Source organism: Panthera uncia, assembly GCF_023721935.1.
Source record: "Panthera uncia isolate 11264 chromosome C1 unlocalized genomic scaffold, Puncia_PCG_1.0 HiC_scaffold_4, whole genome shotgun sequence".
Lineage (NCBI taxonomy): Eukaryota > Metazoa > Chordata > Mammalia > Carnivora > Felidae > Panthera > Panthera uncia.
The window spans coordinates 20,829,236-20,857,176 of NW_026057585.1; the positions used below are offsets into that span (position 1 = coordinate 20,829,236).

General features: G+C 38.0%; 2 protein-coding genes across 4 annotated transcripts in view; one reads left to right on the plus strand and one right to left on the minus strand.

Moving 5' to 3' along the window:
* Nucleotides 1–18,064, plus strand: part of SASS6 (SAS-6 centriolar assembly protein) — a 64,595-nt gene extending 46,531 nt beyond the window's left edge. The window contains exons 15-17 of the mRNA XM_049616733.1: nucleotides 13,929–14,026; nucleotides 16,458–16,552; nucleotides 16,652–18,064. Coding sequence (XP_049472690.1) covers nucleotides 13,929–14,026; nucleotides 16,458–16,552; nucleotides 16,652–16,758 — 300 coding nt within the window. The 3' untranslated portion in view covers nucleotides 16,759–18,064. The remainder of the gene's footprint in view (nucleotides 1–13,928; nucleotides 14,027–16,457; nucleotides 16,553–16,651) is intronic.
* Nucleotides 18,065–19,023: 959 nt separating this feature from the next.
* Nucleotides 19,024–27,941, minus strand: part of MFSD14A (major facilitator superfamily domain containing 14A) — a 42,938-nt gene continuing 34,020 nt past the window's right edge. For all 3 annotated transcript variants that reach the window (XM_049616734.1, XM_049616735.1, XM_049616736.1), the window contains 4 exons: nucleotides 24,049–24,161; nucleotides 22,836–22,933; nucleotides 21,282–21,445; nucleotides 19,024–20,234 (listed from right to left, as the gene is read on the minus strand). In XM_049616734.1, the coding sequence (XP_049472691.1) occupies nucleotides 20,028–20,234; nucleotides 21,282–21,445; nucleotides 22,836–22,933; nucleotides 24,049–24,161 (582 nt within the window). In that variant the 3' untranslated portion in view covers nucleotides 19,024–20,027. The remainder of the gene's footprint in view (nucleotides 20,235–21,281; nucleotides 21,446–22,835; nucleotides 22,934–24,048; nucleotides 24,162–27,941) is intronic.

Genomic DNA, 27,941 nt, shown 5'->3' on the forward strand with positions numbered 1-27,941 from the left:
TCTTGATTTTGGCTCAGGTCATGATCCCAAGGTCATGGGATTGACTCTGTGTCGGGCTCTGTACTGAGCATGGTGCCTGCTTAAGATTCTTTCTTTCTCTTCCTCTGTCCCTCTTCCCTGTTTGCATGTGCCTTCTCATTCCACATATGAGTAGAACGAATGAATAAATAGCTTCCATTTAAAACAAATTTGATAATTTCTTAAGATAGACAAAATAATTTTTGTTTTTGAAGACAGTGGGCAAGGATTCATTCATTCAATAAATATTTATTTAATGAATTTTTACTATGGCCATACATTGTTCTAGTTGCAAGAGACACAGCACTGAGCAAGACAAAGTCCTTGCCCGTATGGTACTTATGTTTTGTGGTGAAAACTCCATTATGATTGCTAACTAGAGTATCTTTTAAACAGAACTGTTATCAAGAAGATGTTTTTGATGTGAAAGAAAATGCTTGTGATGAAATCACTTAAACACTTTCAGAGTGTCTGATTCTGATTCTTGTGTGGGATAAACCTTTAGGGTCAAACATCAGTTTTCATCTTTGAGGCTGTAATGTGAGGATTTTCTGCCATGAGAAAGTAGCTATCTAAGATCAGATGATTGGTTTATCTTCAATGTTTAGCCCACAATGTGTATTCAGAGACAGATTTTATCTAGAGATAACATTTCTCAGTTAGACTCAATACTTCATTCACCATGTGGTTCTAAATTAATTTTCGCTTATTTTGTGTTAACTATTTTAAAAAATAATATATGAGCATGGGAAGCTTCCGAATGTATAGGAGGATATACTATCTAAATGTCCCTCCCGTGGTCCCCAGTTTTCTCCTCAGAGAAGATCATTGTTCGGAGTTTTTTATGCTATGTTCCAAAAATATTTAAAACATACACAGGATATATGTGTGTACATGTATAAATATGTGTGTTTGTATACATGAGTGTATATATAATCATAAATAGTACATGCCCACTGTTCTGTGCCTTACTTTTTTTCATTCAGTAGTAGTAGTATGAAATAGGTCCGTTTCTATGTATTAGAATGTTAATTTTTGTTATTTAATGACTTCTTAGTATTCCAGTATATGCAGGTACTATACTTAATTTAACTAGTGCTCTGTTAATGGATGATCAGGTTGTTTTCAATCTAGATAATTCATACCGTGCTTTAGCAATTATATTTGAATATGTATCTTTATGGCCTTTTACCAGTAGATTTGTAAGATAAAATCTTATTTACTTATTTTCATTTTTTCTTTCTTTTTAAAAATTTATTTTAATTCTAGTATAGTTAACATATATAGTTAAGTTAGTTTCAGGTATATAATATAGTAATTCTGTAATTTTATTACTCAGTGCTCATCAAGATAAAGTGTACTCTTAATTTCCTTCACTGATTTCACCTATCCACTCATCCCCTTACCCTCTGGTAACCATCAGTTTGTTTTCTATAGTTAAGAGTCTTTTTTTTGGTTTGTCTCTTTCCTTTAGTCATTTGTTACTTAACTTCCACATATGAGTAGAATCATATGTTGTTTTTCTCTGACTTACTGAACTTAGCATTATACTGTCTCGTTCTATCCATGTTGCGAATGGCAAGTTTTTTGTTTTTTTTTTTGAGCTGTATTCCATTGTGTATATATATATACACCACATCTTTATGTGAGATAAATTCTTTTTTTTAAAAAAATTTTTTTAACGTTTATTTATTTTTGAGAGAGAGAGAGACAGAGCGAGACAGAGCATGAACGGGGGAGGGTCAGAGAGAGGGAGACACAGAATCCGAAACAGGCTCCAGGCTCCGAGCTGTCAGCACAGAGCCCGACACGGGGCTTGAACTCACGGACCGTGAGATCATGACCTGAGCCGAAGTCGGCCGCTCAACCGACTGAGCCACCCAGGCGCCCCAATGTGAGATAAATTCTTAAAAGTAACTGGGTCAAAGATAATTTTGTCTGTCTGGTGATTATGATGAAAATTAGTATTTCCCTCATTATTGAGAAACATCAGCTTTGTATTTATAGTTGGTTTCCTCTTCTATAAAATGTCTATTTCTTTATCCATTTGTTTGCTTGAGATGTGTAGCCCTTAAAAAATGACATCATAAGCATTTTTTATATATATCTTGGTCACTAGTCTGCTGTGGGTTTTATATGTTAACGTACTGTTTTCCATTTTTGCCTTGTCTTTTTATTCTTTATGGTACTTTTTAAAGAAAAATTTAAAACTTTACTAAAGTATAATTTATATACCATAAAATTCTCCCATGGTTAAGTTTACAGTACAGTAATTTTAATTAATTTATGGAGTTGTGAAACCATCATGACAATCCAATATTAGAGCATTTACATGTCCCCAGAAGGTTCCCTAGTGCTTATTTGTAGTTAATCCACACTCTTGCCCCCAGCCCTAGGCAAGTACTGATCTGCTTTCTGTCTATACATTTGCTTCACTACATTTCATATGAATAGAATCATACAATATGAAGCTTTTGTTGTCTGTCCGCTTTCACCATGTTTGAGGTTTATCCAGGTTGTAGTGTGTGTCACTAGTTCTTTTAATTGGTCAATAGTTTATCATTGAATGCATATGCCAACATTTGTTTATCTCTTCCACCATTTGATAGACATTTCAGTCACTTTCAGTTTTGGGCTATTACAAATAAAGCTGCTTGTGATTGTGTATAAGTCTTTGTATTTCTCTAAGGTGAATACCTAGAAATGGAATGGCTGGAGATATATATTTCATTTTTAAGAAACTACCAAACTTTTCCAAAAGTGGTTGAACCATCCATCAGCAGTCTGAGAATTCAAGATATATTATATTCTTGACAACAGCTGGTATGGTGAATTGTTTACTTTTAGCCATTCTAATAGGTATATAGAAATCTCTTATTGTGACTTCTAACATGCATTTTCCCTAATAGCTAATGAAGCTGAGAGCATTTTTTCATGTGCTTATTTGTTATCAGTGTATTTATTTTGGTAAAATATCTATTTAATCTTTTGTCCATTTTTTTTTTTAATGTTTATTTATTTTTGAGAGAGAGAGCACGAGTAAGGAAGGGGCAGAGAGAGAGGAGACACGGAATCCAAAGCAAGCTCCAGGCTCTGAGCTGTCAACACAGAGCCCGACGCAGGACTGGAACTCATGAACCACGAGATCATGACCTGAGCCAAAGTTGGATGCTTAGCCAACTTAGCCACCCATCACAAGTGCACTTCTTAATTCCCATCAGCTATTTAGCCTATCCCCTCACCCCCCCTCCCTCTGTAACCATCAATTCTCTATAAATAAGAGTCTCTTAATTTGTCTCTCTCTTATTTCCCCCCTTAAATTCTACATGTGAATGAAATCATATGGTTATTTTTCTTTCTCTAACTTATTTTGCTTTAACTCTCTGGCTCCACCATTTTATTGCAAATGGCAAAATTTCATTCTTTATGGCTGAGTAATATTCCATTGTGTGTGTATATATATATATATATATATATATATATATATATATATATCCCATCTTTTTTATCCATTCATCAATCAGTGGACACTTAGGCTACTTCCGTAACTTGGCTATTGTAAATAATGCTCTAATCAATATAGGGGTGCATGGAATTATTTTCTTAATTTCCTTTTCTGCTACTTTATTATTAGTGTATAGGAATAACCGATTTCTATATATTTTATATTCTGCAATTTTGTCGAATTCACTTATTCCAATAGTTTTTTTGTAGAGCCTTTAGGGTTTTCTATGTTTGGTATCATGTCATCTGCAAATTGTGACTATTTAACTTATTACTTACCAATTTGGATGCCTTTTATTTTTTCTTGTCTACTGTGGCTAGGACTTCAGTAGTATGTCAAATAAAAGTACCTAGAGTGGATATCCTTGTGCTGTTTTTGATCTTAGGGGAAAAGGTTTCAATTTTTCACTATTCAGTATGATGTTGGCTGTGAGTTTATCATATATGGCCTTTATTATGTTGAGGTGTTTTCTCTAAACCCACTTTGTTGAAAATTTTTATCATGAATGGATATTGACTTTGTCAAATGATTTTTATTTAGTGATTGAGATGATATTTTTATTCTTATTTTTGTTAAAGTGGTGTTTCACATGTTGATTGTTTTGCAGATATTGAACCATCCCTTGCATCCCAGGAATAAATCCCACTCGATCATGGTCAATGATCCTTTTAATAATGTTGTATGTGGTTTGCTAATATTTTGTTGAGGACTTTTATATCCATGTTCTTCAGGGATATGGCTTATAGTTTTCCTTTTTTGTAGTGTCTTTGTCTGGTTTTGATATGAGGGTAATGCTGGTCTTATAGAATGTATGTTTTGAGGCTTTCTTTCCTGTTCCTTTTTTTCGGAATAGACTGAAGAGAAAATAGGTATTAATTCTTCTTTAAATGTCAGGTAGAATTCACCTCTGAATCCATCTGGTTTTGGATTTTAATTTGTTGGATATTTTTTGGTTGCTGTTATTTTTTTTTTACTGGAATTTGTTCAAATTTTCTGTTTCTTCCTAATTCAGTTTTGGAAGACTGTGTATATTAGGGATCTGTCCTTGTCTTCTAGGTTGAATTTGTTGGTGTATAATTTTTCATTTTAGTTTCTTACAATCGATTGTATTTCTATGGTGTCAGTTGCTACTTCTTTCACTTCTGATTTTATTTATTTGGTTCCTCTTTTGTTCTTGATGAGTCTAGTTAAAAGTTTGTCAATTTTGTTGATCTTTTCAAAGAACCAGCTGATTTCATTGATCTGTTCCAGTGTTTTTTTAGTCTCTGTTTCATTTATTTATTTGTGGTCTGATCTTTTATTTTTTTACTTGTACTGGCTTTGGCTTTGTTCTTTTTCTAGTTCCTTTACATGTAAAAGTTAGATAGATTGAGATTTTTTTCTTGTCTTTTGAGGTAAGCCTTTATCACTATAAATTTTCCTCTTTAGAATTGCTTTAGCTGCATCCTGTAGATTTTGGACTGGTGTGTTTTCATTTTATTTTACTTAGTGTATTTTTCTATTTCCTCTTTGATTTCTTCATTTACCCAGTGGGTATTTAGTAGTGTGTTGTTTAGCCTGCATGTGTTTGTACTTCTTCCAATTTTTTTCTTGTAATTTCTTTCATGATGATTGTCAGAAACGATAGTTGATAGGAGTGCAATCTTCTAAAAATTTTTTTTTTAACGTTTTATTTATTTTTGAGACAGAGAGAGACAGAGCATGAATGGGGGAGGGGCAGAGAGAGAGGGAGACACAGAATCGGAAGCAGGCTCCAGGCTCTGAGCCATCAGCCCAGAGCCCGACGCGGGGCTCGAACTCACGGACCGCGAGATCGTGACCTGAGCTGAAGTCGGACGCTTAACCGACTGAGCCACCCAGGCGCCCCAAATCTTAACATTTATTGAGACTTGTTTTGTAGCCTAAGAGATGATATGTCCTGGAGAATGTTCCACGTGTTTTGAAAAAAAATGTGTATTCTATTGGTTTGGGGTAGAATGTTCTGTATATATTTGTAAAGTTTATCTGGTCTAATATGTCAGGGTGCCTGGGTGGCTCAGTTGGTTGGGCATCCGACTGTTGATTTTTGGCTCAGGTCATAATCCTAGGGTTATGGGATCAAGCCCCATGTCAGGCTCTGTGCTTAACCTGGAGCCTACTTGGGATTCTCCCTCTCTCCTCCACTATTTCCTTTCCTCGCCCATATCCCTTCCTCGAGGTCTTTCTCTCTCTCACAAATAAAGATAAAAAATAAAATAAAAAAATTTTTAATATGTCATATAAAGATCCTGTTTCCTAATTGATTTTTTGCCTGGATACAGTATCCATTGATGTAAGTGGGGCGTTAAAGTCCCCTACTATTATTGTATTATTGTTAATTTCTCCCTTTATGTCTGTTAATATTTGCTTTATGTATTTAAGTGCTCCAATGTTGAGTGGGTAGATATTTACAGTTCTGTTCCCTTTAAGGATTGATCCCTTTATTATCATGTAACGACCTTCTTTGTCTCTTGTTACACTTTAATGTCTGTGTTGTGTGATGTAAGTATTGCTACCTAGGCTTTTTTTTGTTTCCATTTGCCTGGAATATCTTTTTCTTCACTTTCAGTCTTTATGTGTCTTTAGGTCTGAAGTGAGTCTCTTGTAGGCAGCATATAGGTGGGGCTTGTTTTGTTATGGGAACATTCCATCACCCTGTATCTTGATGGGGCCATTTAGATCCTTTACGTTTTTAAAGTAATTCTTGATAAGTATGTACTTATTGCCATTTTATTGTTTTCTGGTTGTTTTTGTAGTTCTTTTGTGTTCCTTTCTTCGGTTGCTCTCTTCCCTTGTGATTGATGACTTTCTTTAGTGTTATGCTTGGATTCTTTCTCTTATGTGTACCTACTATAGGTTTTTGGTTTATACTTACCATGAAGTTCATATATAACACTCTGAGTATATAACAGTCTATATTATCTTGATAGTTAATTTTAAAGACATTGTAAATGAACTTTATTTTTACTCCCTCCCCTTCACATTTTTTGTATAAGTTTTTATAGTGTCCATCTTTTTAAAAAAATTTTTTAACGTTTATTTTTGAGAGAGGGAGAGACAGAGTGCAAGTGGGAGAAGAGCAGAGAGAGGGAGACACAGAATTGAAGCAGGCTCCACGCTCTAACCTGTCAGCACAGAGCCCAACGCAGGGCTCGAACTCAGAACTGAACTGTGAGATCATGACCTGAGCCGAAGTCGGATACTTAACTGACTGAGCCACCCAGGAGCCCCTCATAGTTTCCATCTTTTTATTTTGTGACACCCCTTAACTAATTTTTTTTAGAAATAATTGAATTTGGTACTTTTCTAACCTTCATACTAACTTTGTAAGTGATTGCTTAATTATCTTTATTGTTTGTTTGCTTTTATTCATGAAAGTTTTTCTTTTCCTAATTTTCTTTTAATTATGGCCTTTTCTTTTCCACTTAGAGGAGTCTGTTTAACATTTCTTTTAAGGCTGGTTTAATGATGATGAACTCCTTTAACTTTCGTTTGGGAAACACTCTTACCTTGCTGGGTAGAATATTCTTGGGTGTACTTTTTTTTTTTTTTTCCTCCCTGTCAGCACTTTGAATATATCATGCTACTCCCTTCTGGCTTGCTACGTTTCTGATGAGAAATTAACTGATAACTTTATGGGATTCCTTTGTAGCAACCAGTTGCTTCTCTCCTATTTAAAAAGTTCTGTATCTTTACTCTTTGTTATTTTAATTATGTGTCACGGTATGGACCTTCTTGGGTTCATCTTGCTTGGAGCTCTCTGTGCTTCCTGGACCTGTTTCCTTCCCCAGGTTATGTATTTTCAGGTATTATTTCTCAAATAAGATTTCTGCGCTTTTCTCTTCCTCTTCTTCTGGGATCTTTTTGATGCGACTGTTTGCTCTCTTGATGTTGTCCAGGAATCCCTTAATCTATCCTCATTTTTTATTTTATTATTTTTTTTAACATTTATTTATTTTTGAGAGACAGAGGCAGAGCATGAGCAGGGGAGGGGGAGAGAGAGAGAGAGATACAGAATCTGAAGCAGGCTCCAGGCTCTGAGCTGTTTGTTAGCACAGAGCCTGACGCGGGGCTTGAACTCATGAACTGCAAGACCATGTCCTGAGCTGAAGTTGGACACTCAACCGACTGAGCCACCCAGTCGCCCCCTCATTTTTTAAAAAGTCTTTTATCTTGGACACCTGGCTGACTCAGTTGGTGGAGCATGCAACTCTTGATCTTAGGGTCATGAGTTCAGGCCCCATGTTGGGGGTAGAGTTTACCTAAAAGAAACTTTTTGTTTTTTGCTGTTCATCTTGGCTGCTTTCCATTACCCTGTCACGTTGCTGATTTGTTCCTTTGCATTTGCTAATCTGCTGTTGATTCTTCTACTATATTTTACATTCAGTTGTTAATACAGTTCTGATTAGTTTTTGTGTATTTTCTCTTTGCTGAATTCTGAGTTCCTCCATTCTTCTCTACAGTCCAGTGAGCATCTTTCTGACCATTACTTCAAAATCTTTATCAGATAGATTAGTTATTTCTGTTTCATTTAGTTCTTTTCTGAGCTTTTGTCTTGGTCTTTTCATTTGGAGCATATTTCTCTCTCCTTTTGCTTGACTTTCTGTGTTTACTTCTCTGAATTTGGTGCAACAGCTATTTCTCCTAAACTTAAAGGAATCATCTTGTGTATGGTCATCTCCTGTGTAGATTGTGTATGCCTGGTGACCTTGGCTGGCTGGCTGGAGGTAAGGCTTGTGTGGGCTGGGCATCATGAGGTACTTTGTCCTGCAGCTGCCATGGTGGGAGGTCCTGAACTGAAGCAGGCAGGGGCCAGGGTGGTCCCGGAGCTCTCCATGCAGAGGGTATCCTCCCAGGACAACTGAAACTGAAGTGGACACTGGCCAGGGCTTCCCGTGTCACTCTACACAGAAGGCACCCCGATAAGTCATCTGGAGATGATGTGGCAGTGGGTTTGGAGGTCCTGAGGTATTCTTTACTAGGGGTGCCCTGCCAAGATGTCTACAGCCAAAGTGGTGAGGGCCTGGAGTGTTCTGGGGTGCTCTGCCCCTCCTGTTACTGTGGCAAATGGCGGGAGTACAGTGAGCGCTGATTAGGGGTGTTCTGGTGTGCACCATGCTGGGGTCGCTGAAGCAGTCTTCCAGCTAGGGTGTCCAGACCCTGTTCTCATCCACACTGTCAGGGCTGAGCAAAATAAACTGTGCCACTTGCCAGCCCCTCCAACCCAGAGAGAGTTCCAACAGTTCCCTCCACCATGTGGCAGAATTCTAGGGCTGGATCTTTTATTCTAGTTGCTCTTTTAAATTGCAGCTTTTTTCTTGTTTCCCAAGGTGTCTGGAAGTGGTGTGGGCTAGGAGCCCAGGGCTGGCTGAGGTACCCTGTCCCCTGTCTGCGCTATCAAGGTGGAGGGGGAATGTAAACAGTCCTCACCAGCCCTTGTGGCTCGGAGAGGGTACAGCAGCTCTCTTGCTTTTGGCAGAATTCTAGGACTGGATCTTTTATATTCTAGCTCTTCTTTTAATCTGAGGCTTTTTTCTGTGCGTAGGGCAGGTGAATCAGCTCACAGTTACTCAGTACTATCCTTCCCCAGTGTAGTTCACAGTGTTGACATTGGGTGTTTCCCTTTCTTACCCTGTCTCCACCTTTTGCCATTCTCTGTCTATATTTGTTATGCACAAGTTGTTCATTCAGCCTTCAGCATCTTCAGGAGGAATTGCTCTATAAAGAGGTAGATTTGGTGTGTCTCTGGAGGAGGTGAGTTCAGGGTCTTTCTACATTGTCCTCTTCCTATGTTGCCATCAAAATCAACAAGTTTCTGTTTCCTTTCAGCATTTTGAAGAGGTTATTCTGTGTTGCCTGGATTGAATAGTTTCTGGCAAGTCATTAGTAGTCATTTTTTTAGCACTTTTTCTCTTTAGAAAGTGACTTTTTCTCTGGGTGCTTTTCACATTTCCTTTTTTTTCTTTTTTTTCAGCAACTTATTTATGATATATTTTGGTGTGGTACATGTATATCATTATTCACTTAGGGCTTTTTATGGAGGATCTGTGTATCAGGGGTTTATGGTTGACAACTTGGAAAATTCTGGTCATTATTTCTTCACTTTTTTTCCTATTATTTTCTTTCAATATTCCATTTATACATGGTTGATCCCATATTTTTCTGTTGAGACTGTTCATTATTTTATGCTTTATTTTACAGTCAAATGCTATGTTTTAAAGTCACCTATCTTTTTTTTTTTCTGCAGTGTTTAATATGCTGTTATTTCTGTCCAGTTAGAAATTTGTGTTTGAGGTATTGAATTTGCCATTGCTGCAAGTTCCATTTCATTCTTTTTTATATTTTTCATTTTTCTCATACTTTCAATTTCCATTAAATTCTTTTTGATCGTTATCTTTGTTCTAACATCTCTGTCCTTGTCCTGTTATCATTTCTGTCATTTCTGGATCTGTTTCTATTGACTCTTTCCTTGGTGTTACATTTTCTTAATGTCATCTCTAGTAATTTTTGATAGAATGTGGAGCACTGTCAGTGGTTACATTGTTGACCATATGTGTTTTGTTATCTTCCTTTAAAGAGTGGCTGGTAGGATTGCCTGGGTGGCTCGGTTGGTTAAACTTCCAAATTCATCTCAGGTCATGATCTCATGGTTCATGAGTTTGAACCCTGCATTGGGCTCTGCACTGACAGCTCAGAGCCTGAAGCCTGCTTCAGATTCTGTGTCTCCTGTCTCTCTGCCCCTCCCCTGCTCATATCCTGTCTCTCTCTCTCAAAAATAAATATTTAAAAAAAATTTTTTTTAATAAAATAAAGAGTGGCTGGTATTTAAGTTAGTTGTGGGTTCCCTTGATCCCTTTGGAGCATTCCAGGTTTCTTTCATTTTTTTTCTTTAGCTTTACTTGGGTACATCTAAAGTAGCTTTTACTCAAGAGATAGTTCAGCCCTTCTACAAAGCTGTGATCCTTTGTGGCTCTTCACTGAATGCCCTAAATGATTACTATGTGTCTCCATGATTATGAACCTTAGAAATTGTTCATGTGAAAATTCCCATTTCTTTTTTTTTTTTTTTTTTTTTTTTTTAACTTTTTTAATGTTGATTTATTTTTGAGAGAGAGAGAGTGCGAGCGAGCAGGGCAGGGGCAGAGAGAGGAGGAGACACAGAACCCGAAGCAGGCTCCAGGCTCTGAGCTGCCAGCATAGAGCCCAATGTGGGCTCGAACCCACGAAGTGTGAGATCATGATCTGAGCTGAAGTCGGATGCTCAACCGACTGAGCCACCCAGGCACCCCTCCCATTTCTTTTTTCAGTCTTGGGGCATTTTTCCCTATGCATGTGGCCAGTACTAAGCAAAAATTCTAAGGGATCCATGTGCAGATTTCCAGAGATTTTCCTTTATACCTTCTTTCTCATTAGAATTCTGCCCTTTAACTTTCACTTACTCCAAACTCCCTAAATTCTGATGTTGATCTATGTTTTCCCTCTGTACCTGAATTTAGGGTGTGCCTCCAGTTGGAAAGCTGGGTCATTGATGGGGAATTACATTTCTCTCAAAGGTTACATACAACCTGTGCATTGTGTGTTCAGTATTTGAGACCATTCTTTTTATTTTGTACAGTTTTCTAATTTGTGATTGGTGCTGAAAATTATCTTATGAATTGCTATCTGATACTTTAATATTCCTCACCCATATTTCTTTTTTTTTAATTTTTCAATGTTTATTTTTGTGAGCGAGAAACAGACAGACTGCAAGTGGGGGAGGGGCAGAGAGAGAGGGAGACACAGTATCTAAAGTAGGTTCCAGGCTCTGAGCTATCAGCACAGAACCTGATGTGGGGCTCAAACTCATGGACTGAGAGATCATGACCTGAGCCGAAGTTGGCTGCTTAACCGACTGAGCCACCCAGGCACTCCATATTTATTTTTCTATAAGGAATATTAGAGTCAGCTTGTTTCACTTTAAAAACTCCTTTTTGTGTTTAAGGTTATGTGAAATGCATGGATTAATGTAGGGAGAACTAATATCTTTGGAATATTGAAGCTTGATAGTACAGTAGTACATACCTTTTTAATTTGTAGTTTTAACCTATGAAATTAGTATCTATCTATTCCTATTTTATTGACTTTTTACCAAAAGTAGATATTTAATGTTTTCTCCTGCCTTTTCCTTTTGTATGCAAGTGGTCATAATTTTTTTTTCCATCTATTAGTTTGATTATGTGTATACATTTTTCTGATATAGAACCCATTTATAAATTCCTGGTGTGAAACATGCTCAGTCATCTATTTTAGTTTGATTTAGTTTGTATAGATTCTTGGGTTACTTTTGTTTTAAAATTCTAATTCCTAGCCTTTCATTTAGAAACCATAAATATAACAGACTTTGAAAATTCTTGAAAAGGGAAGAATTCTCAGAATACATGCTGTATATGCATCATTGTTATAAATAGGGAGAAAACTTTTAGAACTATGACACTTGCTTATTTAAAAATTTTTGGGGTGACTAGGTGGCTCAGTCGGTTAAGCATCCGACTTCAGCTCAGGTCATGATCTCGTGGTTCATGAGTTCAAGCCCCATGTCTGGCTCTGTGCTGACAGCTCAGAGCCTGGAGTCTGCTTCGGATTCTGTGACTCCCTCTCTCTCTCTGCCCCTCCCTGGCTCACGCTCTGTCTCTCTCAAAAAATAAATAAAAGTTAAAAATTAAAAAAAAATTTTTTTGAGTATATTTATTTATCTTGAGAGAGAGCATAAGCAGGAGAGGGGCAGAGAAAGAATCCCAAGCAGTCTCTGCACTGTCAGCACAGAGCCTGACAGGGGGCGGTAAGCTCAAACTCGCAAACTGTGAGATTGTGACGTGAGCTGAAATCAAGAGTTGGATACTCCAGGTGCCTGGGTGGCTCAGTTGGTTAAGCGTTCGATTTCGGCTCAGGTCATGATCTCTCAGTTTGTGAGTTTGAGCCCCATGTTGGGCTCTGTGCTGACAGCTCAGAACCTGGAGCCTGCTTCGGATTCTGTGTCTCCCTCTCTCTCTCTGCCCCTCCCCTGCTTGCTCTCTCTCTCTCTCAAAAATAAACATTAAAAAAAAAAGCGTTGGATGCTCAACCAACTGAGCCACCCAGGTGCCCTGATACTTATTTAAGTGCCGGGGTTAGAAGGCATTGACCCCTGCATTGTCAAAAAATCATGTATAAATTTTTTTTTTTTTCGTTTTTTATTTATTTTTGGGACAGAGAGAGACAGAGCATGAACGGGGGAGGGGCAGAGAGAGAGGGAGACACAGAATCGGAAACAGGCTCCAGGCTCCGAGCCATCAGCCCAGAGCCCGACGCGGGGCTCGAACTCACGGACCGCGAGATCGTGACCTGGCTGAAGTCGGACGCTTAACCGACTGCACCACCCAGGCGCCCCCATGTATAACTTTTAACTTCCCTGAAATTTAACTACTGTATTTTATATATATATGTGTATGTGTGTGTGAAAAAAATATATATATATTTTCCCCCTGTCTTCCCCATGAATGTATTTTATATTGTGATTGAAACATAAGAAGTTGCCAAATGATTACAAACAAAGGGAATGTAGAGGAAGCATACGGGTAGGCTGGACTCTCCCCTGCTTTTGGCACTCCTCATTCCACTCCCTGTGTGCATGGTTAGTTCACTGAGGCCTGAGCTGAGAGGCAGTAAAGGAACCGGCTCTGGAGAGAGATTCTTGCTGAAGTGGCAGGGCCAGTTACTGGTTGTAGTTGGGCAAGGATCACAGAACGAAAGATACCACACCACTGGAGGGTCTGGGGAAACCCCAGAACAACAAGGAGGGAGCCTGCAGTGAAGAGCAGACAGCAGGCAGGGGTGCCGTCCACCATGGTGGATGTTCTCTGAGGTGGTGAGCTAAAATCCCCAGGGAACTAGCAGCTTATTGCTTGTCAGCATTTCCTGTAAGCAGAAACTAGGGAGTCAAGTGGGTAAGGAGTAGGTGTTACTTCAGGATCCAGCTTTGCTAACTGGGCGGGGATGAGGAGACAGATGGTACCGCGTTCTACTGGTGTACTGTATTTATTGACCAAAGTCCGTATAAATAGCCCCTACAGTTCAAACCCATGTTGTACAAGGATTGGCTGCATTAGTGTTTTTGTTTCAAAATAATTGTTAAGAGATCACGTTGCACTGTTCATCTTGCTTCTATCACAGGAATATTTTTGGCAAGGAGAAATAGGATTTTTGTTGTTAAATCTCTTCAGGAAAATGTTCTTGTGTTATAAAATAACTTGTTGAACCTGTTCTTCTATGTTCTAGATACATGAGAAAGAAGTTTTAACCATCCATCTCCATATGGAACTGCCTCCGTTCTCACTAACTCAGTTACATGAGGTGTTTTCCCTCTTCACAGGTTCAGTTTAACTTGCATTTTACAAAACCAAATACGTCACTAGGAGATGTTCAAACAGGAACAACTATTAGTATGCCTTGCTCAACTGATAAGGAAAAGTAAGTACTTGTCATAAAATTTAATGTTTGCACTTTTGAAAGTCATCCTAAATAATTTTTATCGGTGTTTGAAAGCTTTGATGCCCACTTATTTATCTGTGACATTTTAAGTTACTGATCAGTGGGATTGAAGGTAGAGTCACTTTTCTCTGTAAGAAATAGATTTCCCTGGGCGCCTTGGTGGCTCAGTTGGTTAAGCATCTGACTCTTGATTTTCACTCAGGTCATGGTCTCACCGTTCATGGGATCAGCCCCTGTGTTTGGCTCTATGCTGACAGCATGGAGCCTGCTTGGGATATTCTCTCTCTCTCTCTCTCTCTCTCTCTCTCTCTCGGTCTCTCTCAAAATAAATAAACATTAAAAAAAGATTTTCCATAATTTTTTTAAACTGTAAGATACAGTTAAACATACAGTAAAATTTTATTTTTTAAGAGACTTTCCTACATAACTGAAGATCTCCCTTTCATATGCTTTTGGGCAAGTAGATTCGAAATCTTTTTAATTCCTCTTACTTGGTGGTTTTGGTTTTTGTTTTCCTGTATGGCTGTGTTTGCCTCTGGAAAGCTCTCCATTTTTCTGAATTAATGCTGCTAGTGTAAAGTGCTCTGAGAAGCCAGCTCTTTCAAACTGCTAGAATTCTTTGCTGAGAATAACAAGGCTTGTGAGATTGTCCCATACCTAACGAAATAAGCTTTGTGACTTCTGTTTTGCCTACTCAGAAATTCCTTCCTCTTTTTTAGACCTTACACAGGTTTTACATAGTGAAGTTTGTAACGCATGAAAACTTGTTTCTGGGTATTCTTCATGTTTGTAATATTTTTTTCTTACTAACTCTTCTTAGTTAAAATTTAATCACTTTAAGGCGTGTCATGAGCTGGCTCTTATTCATTGGCTTCTCTAAAATTGGCACCAACGCGAGTATTATAATAGTTGGTGAGCCTCTTTTTAAAAAAAAAAAGTCAGAATTCTTTGAAGTCCTGAAATTTTTATATAATCTCACACTTGTTCAGGAGGTGGAGCACCTGCAAATCGTGTTAATGGTAGAACTTGGTGTTGATACAGTTAACGCTCATACACCCAACAGCAGTTTCACTTGCAGAAAATATGATGATCATATTTGTGGTACAAAATCAAACATAATCGTGTGTCCATAAAATTAGGACTGGTCAGCTATTTTGACTGTTTTCTCTTTTAGTTTTTTTTTCCTTTATTCACTGTCAACTAGGAAAAAGTGGCAGTGGCTATCAAAGGTTAAAAGTTAAAATTGAAGGAAATACCTGTTCACCCACTTAATTCTTCTCTGAAAATTGGAAAAAGACCATTTAATTTTAAGAATGTAATGTCATTGTTTTACAAGTGCCTTTAAATTCTTGTTATAAGGAACTACTAGAGAAACTTAGCACTGGATGGATTTAGAAAGTAGGACTATGGTAGTAGAAAAGGGTAATATATGACTACATAAATGCCCCTCCCTGTTTTTTCGCAGTTTATACTTGTATTTATCTGACTAGAATTCATTATTGTGTATTAATTTTAATAGTGCTTATTAGTGACAACTGAAGTATTAACAAAATTTTGAAGAGCTTTTGGCAAAGGAAAAATCTTACTCATTAAATACAAGATGAAATAGAAGTTATTAAATAATAAGGGTATTCTTGAAGCATGAACATGTGTTTTCATCATGTATCATCACTTAAGTGCTGCTGTTTTACAATTTCATAGTACTAGACTTTCATTTAGCCTACATTCTTAAAAAGAATTTTTTTTAATGTTTATTTTTGAGAGAGAGTGAGTGGGGAAGGGACAAAGAGAGAGGGAGACACAGAATCTGAAGCAGGCTCCAGGCTCCTAGCTGTCAGCACAGAGCCTGACGTAGGGCTCGAACCCACGCACTGCGAGATCATGACTTGAGCTGAAGTCAGACGCTCAATCGACTGAGCCACCCATGCGCTGCTAGCCTACATTCTTTATCTTAGCTCTTTGACTTATTAGTGCTACTTAGTTTACTGGGAAGAAGGGTATTTTGGCTTGTGGATAAATTGTTTGCTTAAGAAAGCACTGAAGAGGGGTGCCTGGGTGGCTCAGTCAGTTAAACTCAGTCGTTTGACTCAGGTCATGATCTCACAGTTCGTGAGTTTGAGCCCCGCTTCGGGCTCTGTGCTAATAGCTCAGAGCCTCTAGATCCTGCTGAGAGTTCTGCAGCTCCTTCTCTCTTTGCGCTTCCCTGCTCACGTTCTGTCTCTATCTCAAAAATAAACAAACATTAAAAATAAATTTAAAAAAACACTGAAGAACAAAGCTATAAATATAACAAATTATTTTACGTATAGTATATGTATATATATATACAGATAGATTAGACAAACCTTCAGAATTAACTATTAAGGTGAAAACAAGACTTTGTAAAAATAAATACCATTTTCCTTTCAAGTGGTGCAAATTTAGGGCTGGAATCCAAATATCTGAAGAAAAGGGAAGATAGCATTCCTTTACGCGGACTCAGCCAAAATCTTTTCAGTAATCCAGGTGAGAAGACATTGTTGAAATGGCTTGTACATTGTGGATTCACTGTATTATATAAAGACTTAGTGAATACAAATAATGTTTTTCTGTCCTCATTTGCAGACCATCAGAAAGATGGCACTTTCGGAGCAGTACAGACATCTTCAAAGCCCCCTGTGCTCCCTTCTGCACCGTCAGCCTATTTCCCTGGGCAGTTAGCGAACAGTTGATGCTAGTGTGACCTTTTACTTTTTATTGAAATTTTAGAAATTCACAGGGTTTAAAAATATATCAACAGCATAGATCAAATCCTAAGCCAAGCAAGTTTCCAAGGTTACTTGAGCTTAACGTATTAGATCGTTTGGATCCTTTTTAAAGGACCACTGTCTTTTATGGCAAGGTAGAGGAGCCCATGGGGGATTCTGAGTGAGGATTCTGAGTAAATGACACTTTTTAGTGTGTGAACACGGTGTTTTATAGAATAATAGTATGAATTTTATTAAACGAATCCTTAGAAATTCTCAGAAGTTCGAAGGAAAGAGTTGGTCCTTTTAAGGGACATTCTAGTCCTATTGAGTATCTGGGTAAATGAAAACCTGCTCAGACAGAATATGAAACCAAAGAATGTTAATAATTCATTTTATTTTCATTGGTAAAATAAAAGTTTTGACACCTGAGAATTATGAGGGAAAATGATTATCTCCAAAGATAGTATTATTGATGTTTATAGTAAAGGGAAAAGTCCTAAAATTACCTTGAATGAATGAAAATAAATCCTTCATAGCAAATAAATATTTTCCTTGCAACCTCTTTAAATTAGCTATTAAACAAGTCTACTTATTTTGATAAATTATAAAAATAATTTGGACAGCATATTTACATAACCAGATTAGGCAGAAAGTGCTTTTAATCATTTTAACTGCAAAGTTTATAGGATTTTAATGTTTTCTGGAAGTCTTGACACATCTATTTTTTTCTCTTTTTTGAATTTCATGAGTTTGTTTTGCAGTTACATCTGTATTAGAATATTTTAAAAATTAGTACTATAAAAAATACTGGAAGAGCATCATGAATATTCATTGTATTTGTTTTTTTATATCAATGGGTTCATTTTAACATTTGCTTAATAAAGTAGGCAAATTGAGTAACTGTTAGAAGTTAACAGCTGTTTTCCCTGTAACCAAGTGTTTCAAGTAAGAATTACTTGGAAAAAATTAGGTAAAAAAAAATTCACCCAGTATCAGAGGGTCCCCAATTTGTTTTCTTGCTGACCACCACCCAGTACAGAGCAGCATTGTCTTATGAAACCTATAAATCAGTTTTTGTTTGCAAAGATTGCTAATACTTGTGTGATATTTAAAAAACCATTTTGAAGAGGGGCGCCTGGGTGGCTCGGTTGAGCATCTGATTTTGGCTCAGGTCATATCTCAAGGCTCCTGAGTTTGAACCCTGCGCGTTGGCCTCTGTGCTGACAGCTCAGAGCCTGGAGCCTGCTTCAGATTCTGTGTCTCCTTCTCTCTCTGCCCCACCACCCCCTCAGTCTCTTTCACAATAAAAATAAACATTAAAAAATTTAAAAAAAAAACACAAAAAAACTATTTTGAAGGACCTCCCTCACCACACAGATGAAGAAAGAGACATTGAAGACATTAGTGGCATACCAGTGTCATTGGGTTCACGGTAAGACAGAATCTTTGCTAGTATTTTTCTGAAGCCACAATATTGAGTCCTATGATACTGTGAAACGTTGCTGGCAGTTGCAAGCAATCTTAACTAGGGGATTTATTCTAAAACATTTAGTAACCATTATGGGGTTGGATTTTTGTCATTTAAATATACTATATTAGTAAGAATACTTGGTTACACTAACTTCAGAGCACTTCTAATCATCTGGAAAGTAACCTCTTGGTGGTAATCTTTCCTGTAAATATTACGTGATATGTATAAAACGTGACAGTGTCTGGATGGGATTTATGATCTACAAGTAGTTCTTTTTTATTTGAAATTGTTTTGCAGTGTACAGTTGTACATGTGTTAATCACCAGGTTGCAATGAACGTGTTTCTGTAAACTTTGAGCTTTGTTAATAAAGTATTTATGGAGTGAGACATGTAAAAGGTATATGAAAACATCAACCAGACTCATCTGCAACTACCGACTATGCTTAGAATTTAAGTACTTGCATTTAATTTATGGACCAGGGTTTCATTTCTTTTGTCCTCCTACAAGAGTGTTTTGTAGTACGGGAGAAAAAAGGGATTGAAAGGGAAAAAGGTGTAAAGCTTTGATTTGTTACTGTAAAAACGATGATGGTAACAAATAAAGCCCAAACAGACCTTCTAGGGAATCACAGATCAAGACTTTTCTTTTAAAAAAAAATCATTAAAATATTTAATTTTATTAACAGAATATTTACATTTCGTTTAAGACCTTATTTAACCATAGTGAATGTTCCAAGTTTAAAAAGCATTGCGCAATAACCACACACAAGATGAAAACAGTGTAAACTATACAATACTTTATGTACAATTTTTACAAAGTAACACTTTTTTAAATAATATAACTGGACACAAAAATATACACTTTAGAGAAATTCACATCAGGAATTGTATAAAGCTCTCTTCTAGGGTCCTGAAAATTTAGGACAAACATTAGCTCTGTAAATAAAGTGTTACTGTGACAGTCCTGAAAGGCCACTATATATATTTATCTACATACAGATATCACATTGACATTTTCAAGGCTACCAGCTTTTACTATATAATTTTAGATTATGTATTCAAGTGTTGAGGTTCTTATGATTATGCAAACATTAAAAGAATAGTGGTAGAAGTAGCTGGGGAAACAAATTCGAGCCAGTGTTTAGATTTACAGACTCTACCCCAATTTAAATTCTAAATGGCTGATACTTTCTCATTTCAAAAACAGTGGTGAATGTTTTTAAAATAAAATTACTACAAACAAGCTTAAAACATGATTCAGATTTAGTACAATTTTCTTAAGTTTTTTTCTTTTTTTAAATGCAAACAGTTCATTTACCATTTCTTTACTTTAGTGCATCTGCATTAAGGCTTTGAATTATTTGACCCAAGATTTTACAATATTAAAACTAACAGGTCCATAACCGTACTACCTACTCTGTCTCACTGTGAGTCAGCATAGAGTTAAAGCTCAACACCTGAAGGAAATGGTAGCAGAGACGTTGCTAGTATCTAAGAAGGTACGTATATAGTTTTTAATTAAAGGATGTATAATAAAACAAAAAAGCTTAGTGGCAAGAAATTGGTGCTAATAAACAAAAGGTTTCTTTTCAAAAGAAATTGTAACATCTTTGGAAAACTGTCCGGTTCTGGTTCTTTCTTTAGTTCCCACGAGTTCATGCAGATACATTTCTTAAGACAATCTTAAAGTACATTGAGATGGAAATGGAATGTACATCCAGAACTACAGGTGAAAACTAAGACCTGGGTGTGGTAGAAAAGTCTTCCTGATTTCAGTCATCACACGTTCGTGTCCTGGAGTAAAGGTTCTTTGGCCTCTCCTGGCGCTTGTGTACTATGGGGGTGGCTGTGACCACCACAGTGCTTTCTCCAGCTGCTGGACCGCAAGCTTAAATTGGTATGTTCTGGAATAAACAAGGCAACAAGCAGAGCCAGCAGTACGGAACAGGCTCCAAAGAGGAAGGGGGGGCCAGGGATGATCGAATTCTGAGGAAGGAAAACAGAATTAGGATTTTTGCACAGAGCATCTCTGTCTTAAGAACTGCTCATCTTTTAGTAGTAACAGACTACCATGAATTATAAGCCAAGACCACCTCTCTTTCTCCGTTAAAGCCATGGTTAGAACATGCATTTGCTTTTTAGAAGAAAAGGGACACGCTCACTATAATATTCTGAGGAAAACAACTGGTCCCAAGAAACAGCCAAAAGATTGTTTTAAAAACAGCCTATGCAAAAATACACTGTCATCACAAAATCGGAACACGTTCTATGATGAGCCTTTGCTTAATCTGTTCAAGATCTCAAGAGTGATAAAATCTAGTATACACTATGAACTACAGTAACAGAATCCATGACTATTTTCTTTAAAAGGTAAATATATTCTCTAGTAACTAAAGGTGAAGAAAATACAGCTAATGCCGTTACCATTAAGAATCAAACCTTTGTTTTAGTCCAAACTACATTCATTCTTAGCAAAAACTTGCACTGCCAGTTTAACCTGTGGGTAGCCCACAAACAAACACTCATTTTCATTTAAAAGTAGTCTTAGCTGGTTAGATCAGTGTGGAACTCTGCTGAACAAGCAAGGAAACTGATGAGCTGTTTGTATTGGCTAAAATGATAATGTTTGCCGTTCACATTTTCAGTTGTATGGGGGGAAAGTACAGCAAACAAGTGAACAAAAGACGTTTATCAGCACCTAACTGACTTTTCGTACAGAAGGCAGGCTTAATATAGGGAACTCCCGCAGTACAAAAGTCCCGGATGAGAGACAAATTGTACTACAGATGAACGGTTGTTAATCTATGCTGTTATGTGTAATAGGACAAACCAGAATATTTAAACAATTCTCGAAGGAAAAGGTATGTCCAATTTCAAAAAGGGGTAGACAGGAGAACACAGTCCTTTTAGGCTTTGGTTTTTAAGTGTCGTAGATCTAAAATAATCTCACGTAAAAACTTTAGTGACCAAAACCCATTTATCTTGTAATCCAGCCAAATGAACTATATTTTCACCATGTGAATGAGGAATTACCTGTTCAAAGTGGTGCTGTGGGCTTGTGTTTGTTCCCAAGTCTGTTCCTGTCATTGGCAGTTCTTTAAGTTCCACATGGAATATGTAGAAAATGAATCCATAAAGAGCTGGTCCCAGACCATTGCACAGTCCTCGAATTCCTGTTATCATTCCTTGAACAACACCTAAATCGTTTCCACAAATTATGTAATGCTCCGCTTACTTTTTTTTTTCCTACCTTAGAACCCATGCAAACAGTAAGTCAATCTAAAACCAAAGCTTTCTTTACTCAGACACTAGCAATTTACTATGATGACATTAAAAAGTACTTAGAGGCCATCAGCTCTACAAAGCGAAAGCAGCAAATACGAAGTCAATGTATACCCGACCCATACACAGGCCTAGTTTAAATAAGTGGGCAAAAGCACTTTATTTCCCTTTGAAACATCGCCGGCTAAAAATAAGGCATTAGTTCACAAGTATAATTGTTAAAAACTGTCCCAAGCAGCTATTTAAGACCCCATTTCATCAAATATAGACCCTTTTTATAGAGTTTGGGTTGGGGTGCCTGGCAGGTGGCTCAGTCAATTAAGCATCTGACTTTGGCTCAGGTCAGGATCTCACAGTTTGTGAGTTCGAGCCCCACAGTGGACTGTCTTGTGTTGGCAAAGAGCCTACTTCAGATCCTCTGTCCCTCTCTCTTTGCCCCTCCCCCTGCTTGTTCTCTCTCTCAAAATAAATAAACTTAAATTTAAAAAAAAAAAATAAAATTTTTTTTTAACGTTTATTTTTGAGACAGAGAGAGACAGAGCATGAATGGGGGAGGGTCAGAGAGAGGGAGACACAGAATCTGAAACAGGCTCCAGGCTCTGAGCTGTCAGCACAGAACCTGATGCGGGGCTCGGACTCACGGACCGCGAGATCATGACCTGAGCCGAAGTCGGCCACTTAACCAACTGAGCCACCCAGGCGCCCCCCAAAAAAAATTTTTCTTAAGAGTTTGTTTTTTTTGCTCTGGGATCTTCTCCCAAATGTAAAATGCACTATGCTTTAGCCACAGGCCTTTCCTTTCTCATTTAGCAACCAAGTGATCATTGCCACTCTTGTAACACCCCTTTTTTCCCTTATAACTAGAGGAAACATACCCTTTTCAAAGAATTATCTTTTAGCGTTTCAAGAGGCAAATGTTCCTACCACAAAAGCATAAGACAACAATGTTGTCTATGTCTTTAACTGAAACATAAGATTTAAATAAAAGGGTTATTTAAACCCAAGGTGTCCAGCCCATCCATCAGAGTAAACACTTAATAGTGAATATGTGGTGGCCGACCTAGATCACTCGATCTTCTTGCGAGAGAACAGACAGGGCCACACATTGAGAGAGAGAGACATAGTTGTGTATCCACCTAAAGACAGTTCCCTGGACTCTGCTTTTCCTCTTAACAGTGAAAGCAATTTTAAATTCTTTATCCTAAAGATCCATTTATGATTCTGTACTTAGGAAGGAGACAGAACACAGCATTAGAATATTCTGAACTTTTAAATAATTATCATCATGCATTCTTATCAGCTCACCTTGTTGATCAGCATCAGCAGTTCGTGACACAAGGGCACTGACAGCTGGAAAGGTAATGCTAGACATGGCTGCTACTGCCCCAGCAGCCCACATCATCCTGTAACCAAAGCAGCCAAACAAAAATAAATTCTCCACTGTGCCTGTCAGTAAAAATACACAAAAATCCAAGTAACTTGCTGCAAAATGGCTGTGGTGCAGGGAAAAGGAGAACTGTACTTGCTCTATTCCTTCCTTCCTTCCTGTGTGACTCTGGGCAAGTTACTTCGAGGTCTGGAGCACTGGGTGGGGATGGGGGCACTCTGAGCATAGTGGGTAATACACCTAACGCAACATCATTACACGTTTCCCAAGCCAGTGACTCTTCAGGCAGTGTTCCCACAGACTTGTGATTCAGTGTGAGGATACAGATCTGATCTAAGCCTTGGATGTTCTGGGCTTGATACGTGAAATGTTTCTGATAATTTAAATTGTGAGCACCTCTTTGTAAAAGCTAGCCTGGAAAACAAAACATCATCAACATGCTCTTGATGCTGACTCCTATCCAAATCCAAAGAGATGATACGTTCAGGTGAATGAAACATTAGTGGAAAGCGTGGACTTCGGTCCCGTGATTGTGAACACAGAGGTGTGCGCGGGCAGCCTGACCTCAACGTCGCTCTTCCTCTCGCTCTGCAGTGCAGACTGGCAAGAGAAGCAGAGAGACTCTTCTCTGGCATGAAGCCGGGACCAAAACAATTGGGCTTTTCTCAGTTAACTTCTAGTGTGTCATCGTCATCAGTAATGACCACTGGTGTTACACAATACTTCTCTTCTAACCAGAAGAACAAAAAAGGCAAGTAACATTAGCTTTCAGAGCTTTGCTGCTTTGAGGTTATGTTTTTTCCTAATGAAGATACAGATTAAATGTCCAGTAGAGACTGAAAAACAATCTCATTTTAAAATGTCCCGTTTTAACCTGTCCCATAGATACAAAAGAATGTCACACCTTTCTATCCTCAAGCCAGTCTCAAATATACAAATACCCAAGTGAGAAATCTGTATTATATACATTAGACAGGAAAAGAAAAAAGCACAGGAGAAGACAGATTAAAGTCTAATACTCAGCCTTAGATGAGAAGCAAATACAAACAAAAAGTCTGTCAATTATAACCTCAATAAAGCTGGAAAAATAAAAAAAAACAGCAAAATTAAAAAAAATTAAGATATACCTACCAAGGTTCTGAGCCAAAGCCATACCATGCCAGCTGTAATATTTGAAATCCAAGACCCAATAAAATGGTGTTCTTATTTCCGATTGACCGCATAAGTAAACTCAAGACTATGGTCTAGAAAAGAACAAAAACCAGAATAGTACGGTTTATACCAGAAAAGAGCTTTAAAAAAAAAAAAACAAAAAACTGGTGACTTCCTTCAATCTGTAATCTAAGATTACCACTTTTCTTTACATTTTGGCTTTTCAACAATTGCCCTGAATATATCTTGAGACCATTATTCCAGGTCACAGACAGCAGATGAAAGGTTCCTCTGCTGACACAGATCCAGATTCAGGGAAAAAGACAACTGGAAACAGCAAAGTGAGCTTTCTGTTGAGTACATTTCTACTGACCACCTAAATCAGAAATTGTAAGCAGTGGCATCAAAAAGTTCAAACTAATGATTTGGAGATCCTGTTACATAATAGCTTTAAAAGTTTTTACAAGTCCAAGTTAATCCAAAATGCTTATTGTTCTGACTAAATACAAATAAAACAGTACGACAATTACTCTACATCCTTCATCCAAATTATTGCTGACACCATGATGCTTGGCAAACAGTAAACAGATATAACAAGTATCATATGGGAAAAGTACAGTTTAAGAAACAGAGCCTTTGGAAAAACCGCCTGGATCATAATCTTGGCTCTCACTGTATGACCCTGGGCAAGTTACCTCACTCTCAAACAGTGTCTTCCAAAATGGCAAGAATATTACCTACTTCAAAACTCTGTCATGTGGGTTAGACGAAATGATATTTACACAAAGTGCTTAGCACACAGTAAGCATTTAATAAGTATTATGAGTGGATGGGTTTTCTTTTCTTTCAAAGCTAACAAATTTAGCAATGATCTGGGGACATTAGAAAATATTTTTTGCTATTTTAATGAAAGTATTAAATATACTACCTAAAATAGCTAGTAAGTCCATACAGGAAAAAGTGAAAATAATTCAGGAAATCACTAGTGGATAACTGGCTGACATTAAAAAAAAAAATTTTTTTTTAACGTTTATTCATTCTCAAGAGAGAGCATACATGGGGGAAGGGCAGAGAGAGAAAGAGAGGGAGACGCAGAATCCGAAGCAGGCTCCAGGCTCTGAGCTGTGAGCACAGAGCCCGATGCAGGGCTCAAACTCCAGAATGGTGAGATCATGACCTGAGCTGAAGCTGGACACTTAACCGACTGGGCCACCCAGGCACCCCACTGGTGACATTTTAAATGTACAATTATCAAACAGAAGTTTCAAATTCTTTAAATGGATACAACCATTTAAGAGTTTACTCAGATTTAATTACAGATAAGCCAGTGGAAAGCTAATGAAGATTCTTAAGATTCTTGAACAATTAAGACTCCTAGCTTTTTTCTCTCAGATTTTCCCTTAAATCAAGTGAGTATACCACCAGGTTTCATAAGGCACAGAACCTTACTGGATTACATTCTTCAACAACCACAATCACAAAAGGGAACTCACCCAGAGTAAGCAGTTAGCAAAGAAAAACTTCCCGTTTATAGGACACTCTAACTGGGAACACAGATTTTCTCCCCCAGGGCAGGAACTTTTCTTAAATATCTGAATCTTTGTATCCCCAGCACCTATTGTAAGTTCTTAGTGTTGATGGGAAGTATGTGTGATTTTTAGATACATCACAAATATTCTCAATAATGATGGAATAAATTGCTTAGTATACATAGTGTGCTAGACAAGAAAAATTATTTGGTGTCCCTTAATTTAGTAGAACTCATTTTGTCCCAAAGGTTAAATAACTTATGACTTAACCAAGATGTACACAGCTAGCTAACAGTTAACTGACACGAGTTTGGGTCAGTTTACCAAATATTTGCCAAGTTCCTACTATATCCCATTGCTATTCTAGGTCTAAGGGCACTGACCCGAGGGTCAGAGAATAGGTCACAGCACTGGTCAGCAAACAGAATACCTTGTCTTGGAGAGAAGATGGACATAGGCACACTGTTTAACAAGAGAATTCCAGGTTGTAGCTGCTGTGAAAAAAATAAAATGGGAATTGTGTGACAGAGGGGCTACTTTAACCATGATGGGCAGGGAAGGACCTTCTCAGGTGACAGCTGAATGAGGAGGTAGAGGAGGGGGTGGTTATGTGAATATCTCAGAGAACAGAGCGCTCTAAGCAGGGACAGCAAGTGCAAAGGCCCTGAACTGGAGTGTATTCAACAACATGGAGAATGGGGCAAAATGAGGTCACTTCGAGTCTAGGGTTATTCTGGTTGCAATGGAAAGTAAATTTTAAGCAAAAAAAGAGGATTAAAACTTCACAAGAATTTCTTTGCCAAGTGAATAAACTGTAGGGAGACAATTATGGAAGCTGAGAGACTAGTAATGGAGATGGTGAGTAATGGCCACTAGTAATGGAGATGATGAGAAAAGCTTCAATTCAGAATGTATTTTGGAGATAGAGGTAACGGGAGATACCATCTGATGGACTGGATGTGTGGTAAGGAGAAAGAATGACAAGCATCAACAAGAATGACACCAAGGTTTGTGGCCCTGACAACCAGGAGCGTGGTCATGCCTGTAAATGAGATGAGCAGCACGAAGGTGAAGGAATCCAGATTTTAGTTCTGGTTATGTCCGGTTTGAGATGCCCAGCAGATGTGTCAAGCAGGAACTCAGGGGCTGGCGTGGAGGTAGAAATGTGGGAGTCACCAGCATACAGAGGACTAGATGAGAGCACTCACGTAAACGTTTAATTAGTGCAAGCATTATGAACTCACGCCTCCTTGCTCCAAAGAAGTGATAAGGCCTAAAAAAGCCCCAAAGGGGACAGACAGCAACTGTTTGGCTCCCAATGGGAAGCGGGTCTGTCCATGTTTACAGACCTTATTGTTTTGGGGGAGAAGCTACATACCCATATTTTCACATAACCTCCCAATTTTCACTCATTATTTTAATGTTTATTTTTGAGAGAGAGCGAGCAAGTGGTGGAGGGGTACAGAGAGGAGGAGACAGAGGATCCGAGGCAGGCTCTGTGCTGACAGCAGAGAGCCTGATATGGGTATGGGGCTTAAACTCACGAACCGCAAGATCAGGACCTGAGCCAAAGTCAGACACTTAACCAACTGAGCCACCTAGGCACCTCTAACCTCTTAATTTTGAAATGCTTCCTACTAATTTTTAAAGTTTCTATTTATTTATTTTTAAAAGACTTTATTTTCTTTAGTAATCTGTATACTCAACATATGGCTCAAACCCACAACCCTGAAATCAAGAGTTGCATGCTCTACTGAATCAGCCAGCCAAGTGCTCCTTTAAAGTTTTTAAAACACCAGGGCGCCTGGGTGGCTCAGTCGGTTAAGCGTCCAACTCTTGATTTTGGCTTAGGTCATGATCTCATGGTTCATGAGTTCAAACCCATGTCGGGCTCTGTGCTGACAGCGCGGAACCTGCTTGAGATTCTCCCTCTCTCTCTGCCCCTCTCCTGCTTGCACTCTTTCTCAAAAATAAATTAAAAAATAAAAATAAATAAAAATAAAGTTTTTAAAACACCATGAAAAAAACCAATGTCCTCTAATTTAGCACTTACTTGGGTGCAGGCATAGTACAGGGTGCTACAAAAACCAAGATGAATGTGATATACTCCTAACCTCACAGTCTACTCGGAGCTCTGCTACTATAGACTCACAATCTTGGTACCAAGGCAAGAATAATCAGAAATAAACAGGTAAAAGCTAGTGTATTCTGTACAGTGACAGATATGCCCTAGTTAATATGGGAGCTCAGAGAAGGGATACTTAGGGCGGAAGAATGGGAGGCAGAAAGGCCAGCAGGAGCAAAAGCACAGGGGCAAGCAGTACAACAGAACAAAGGGGAAGC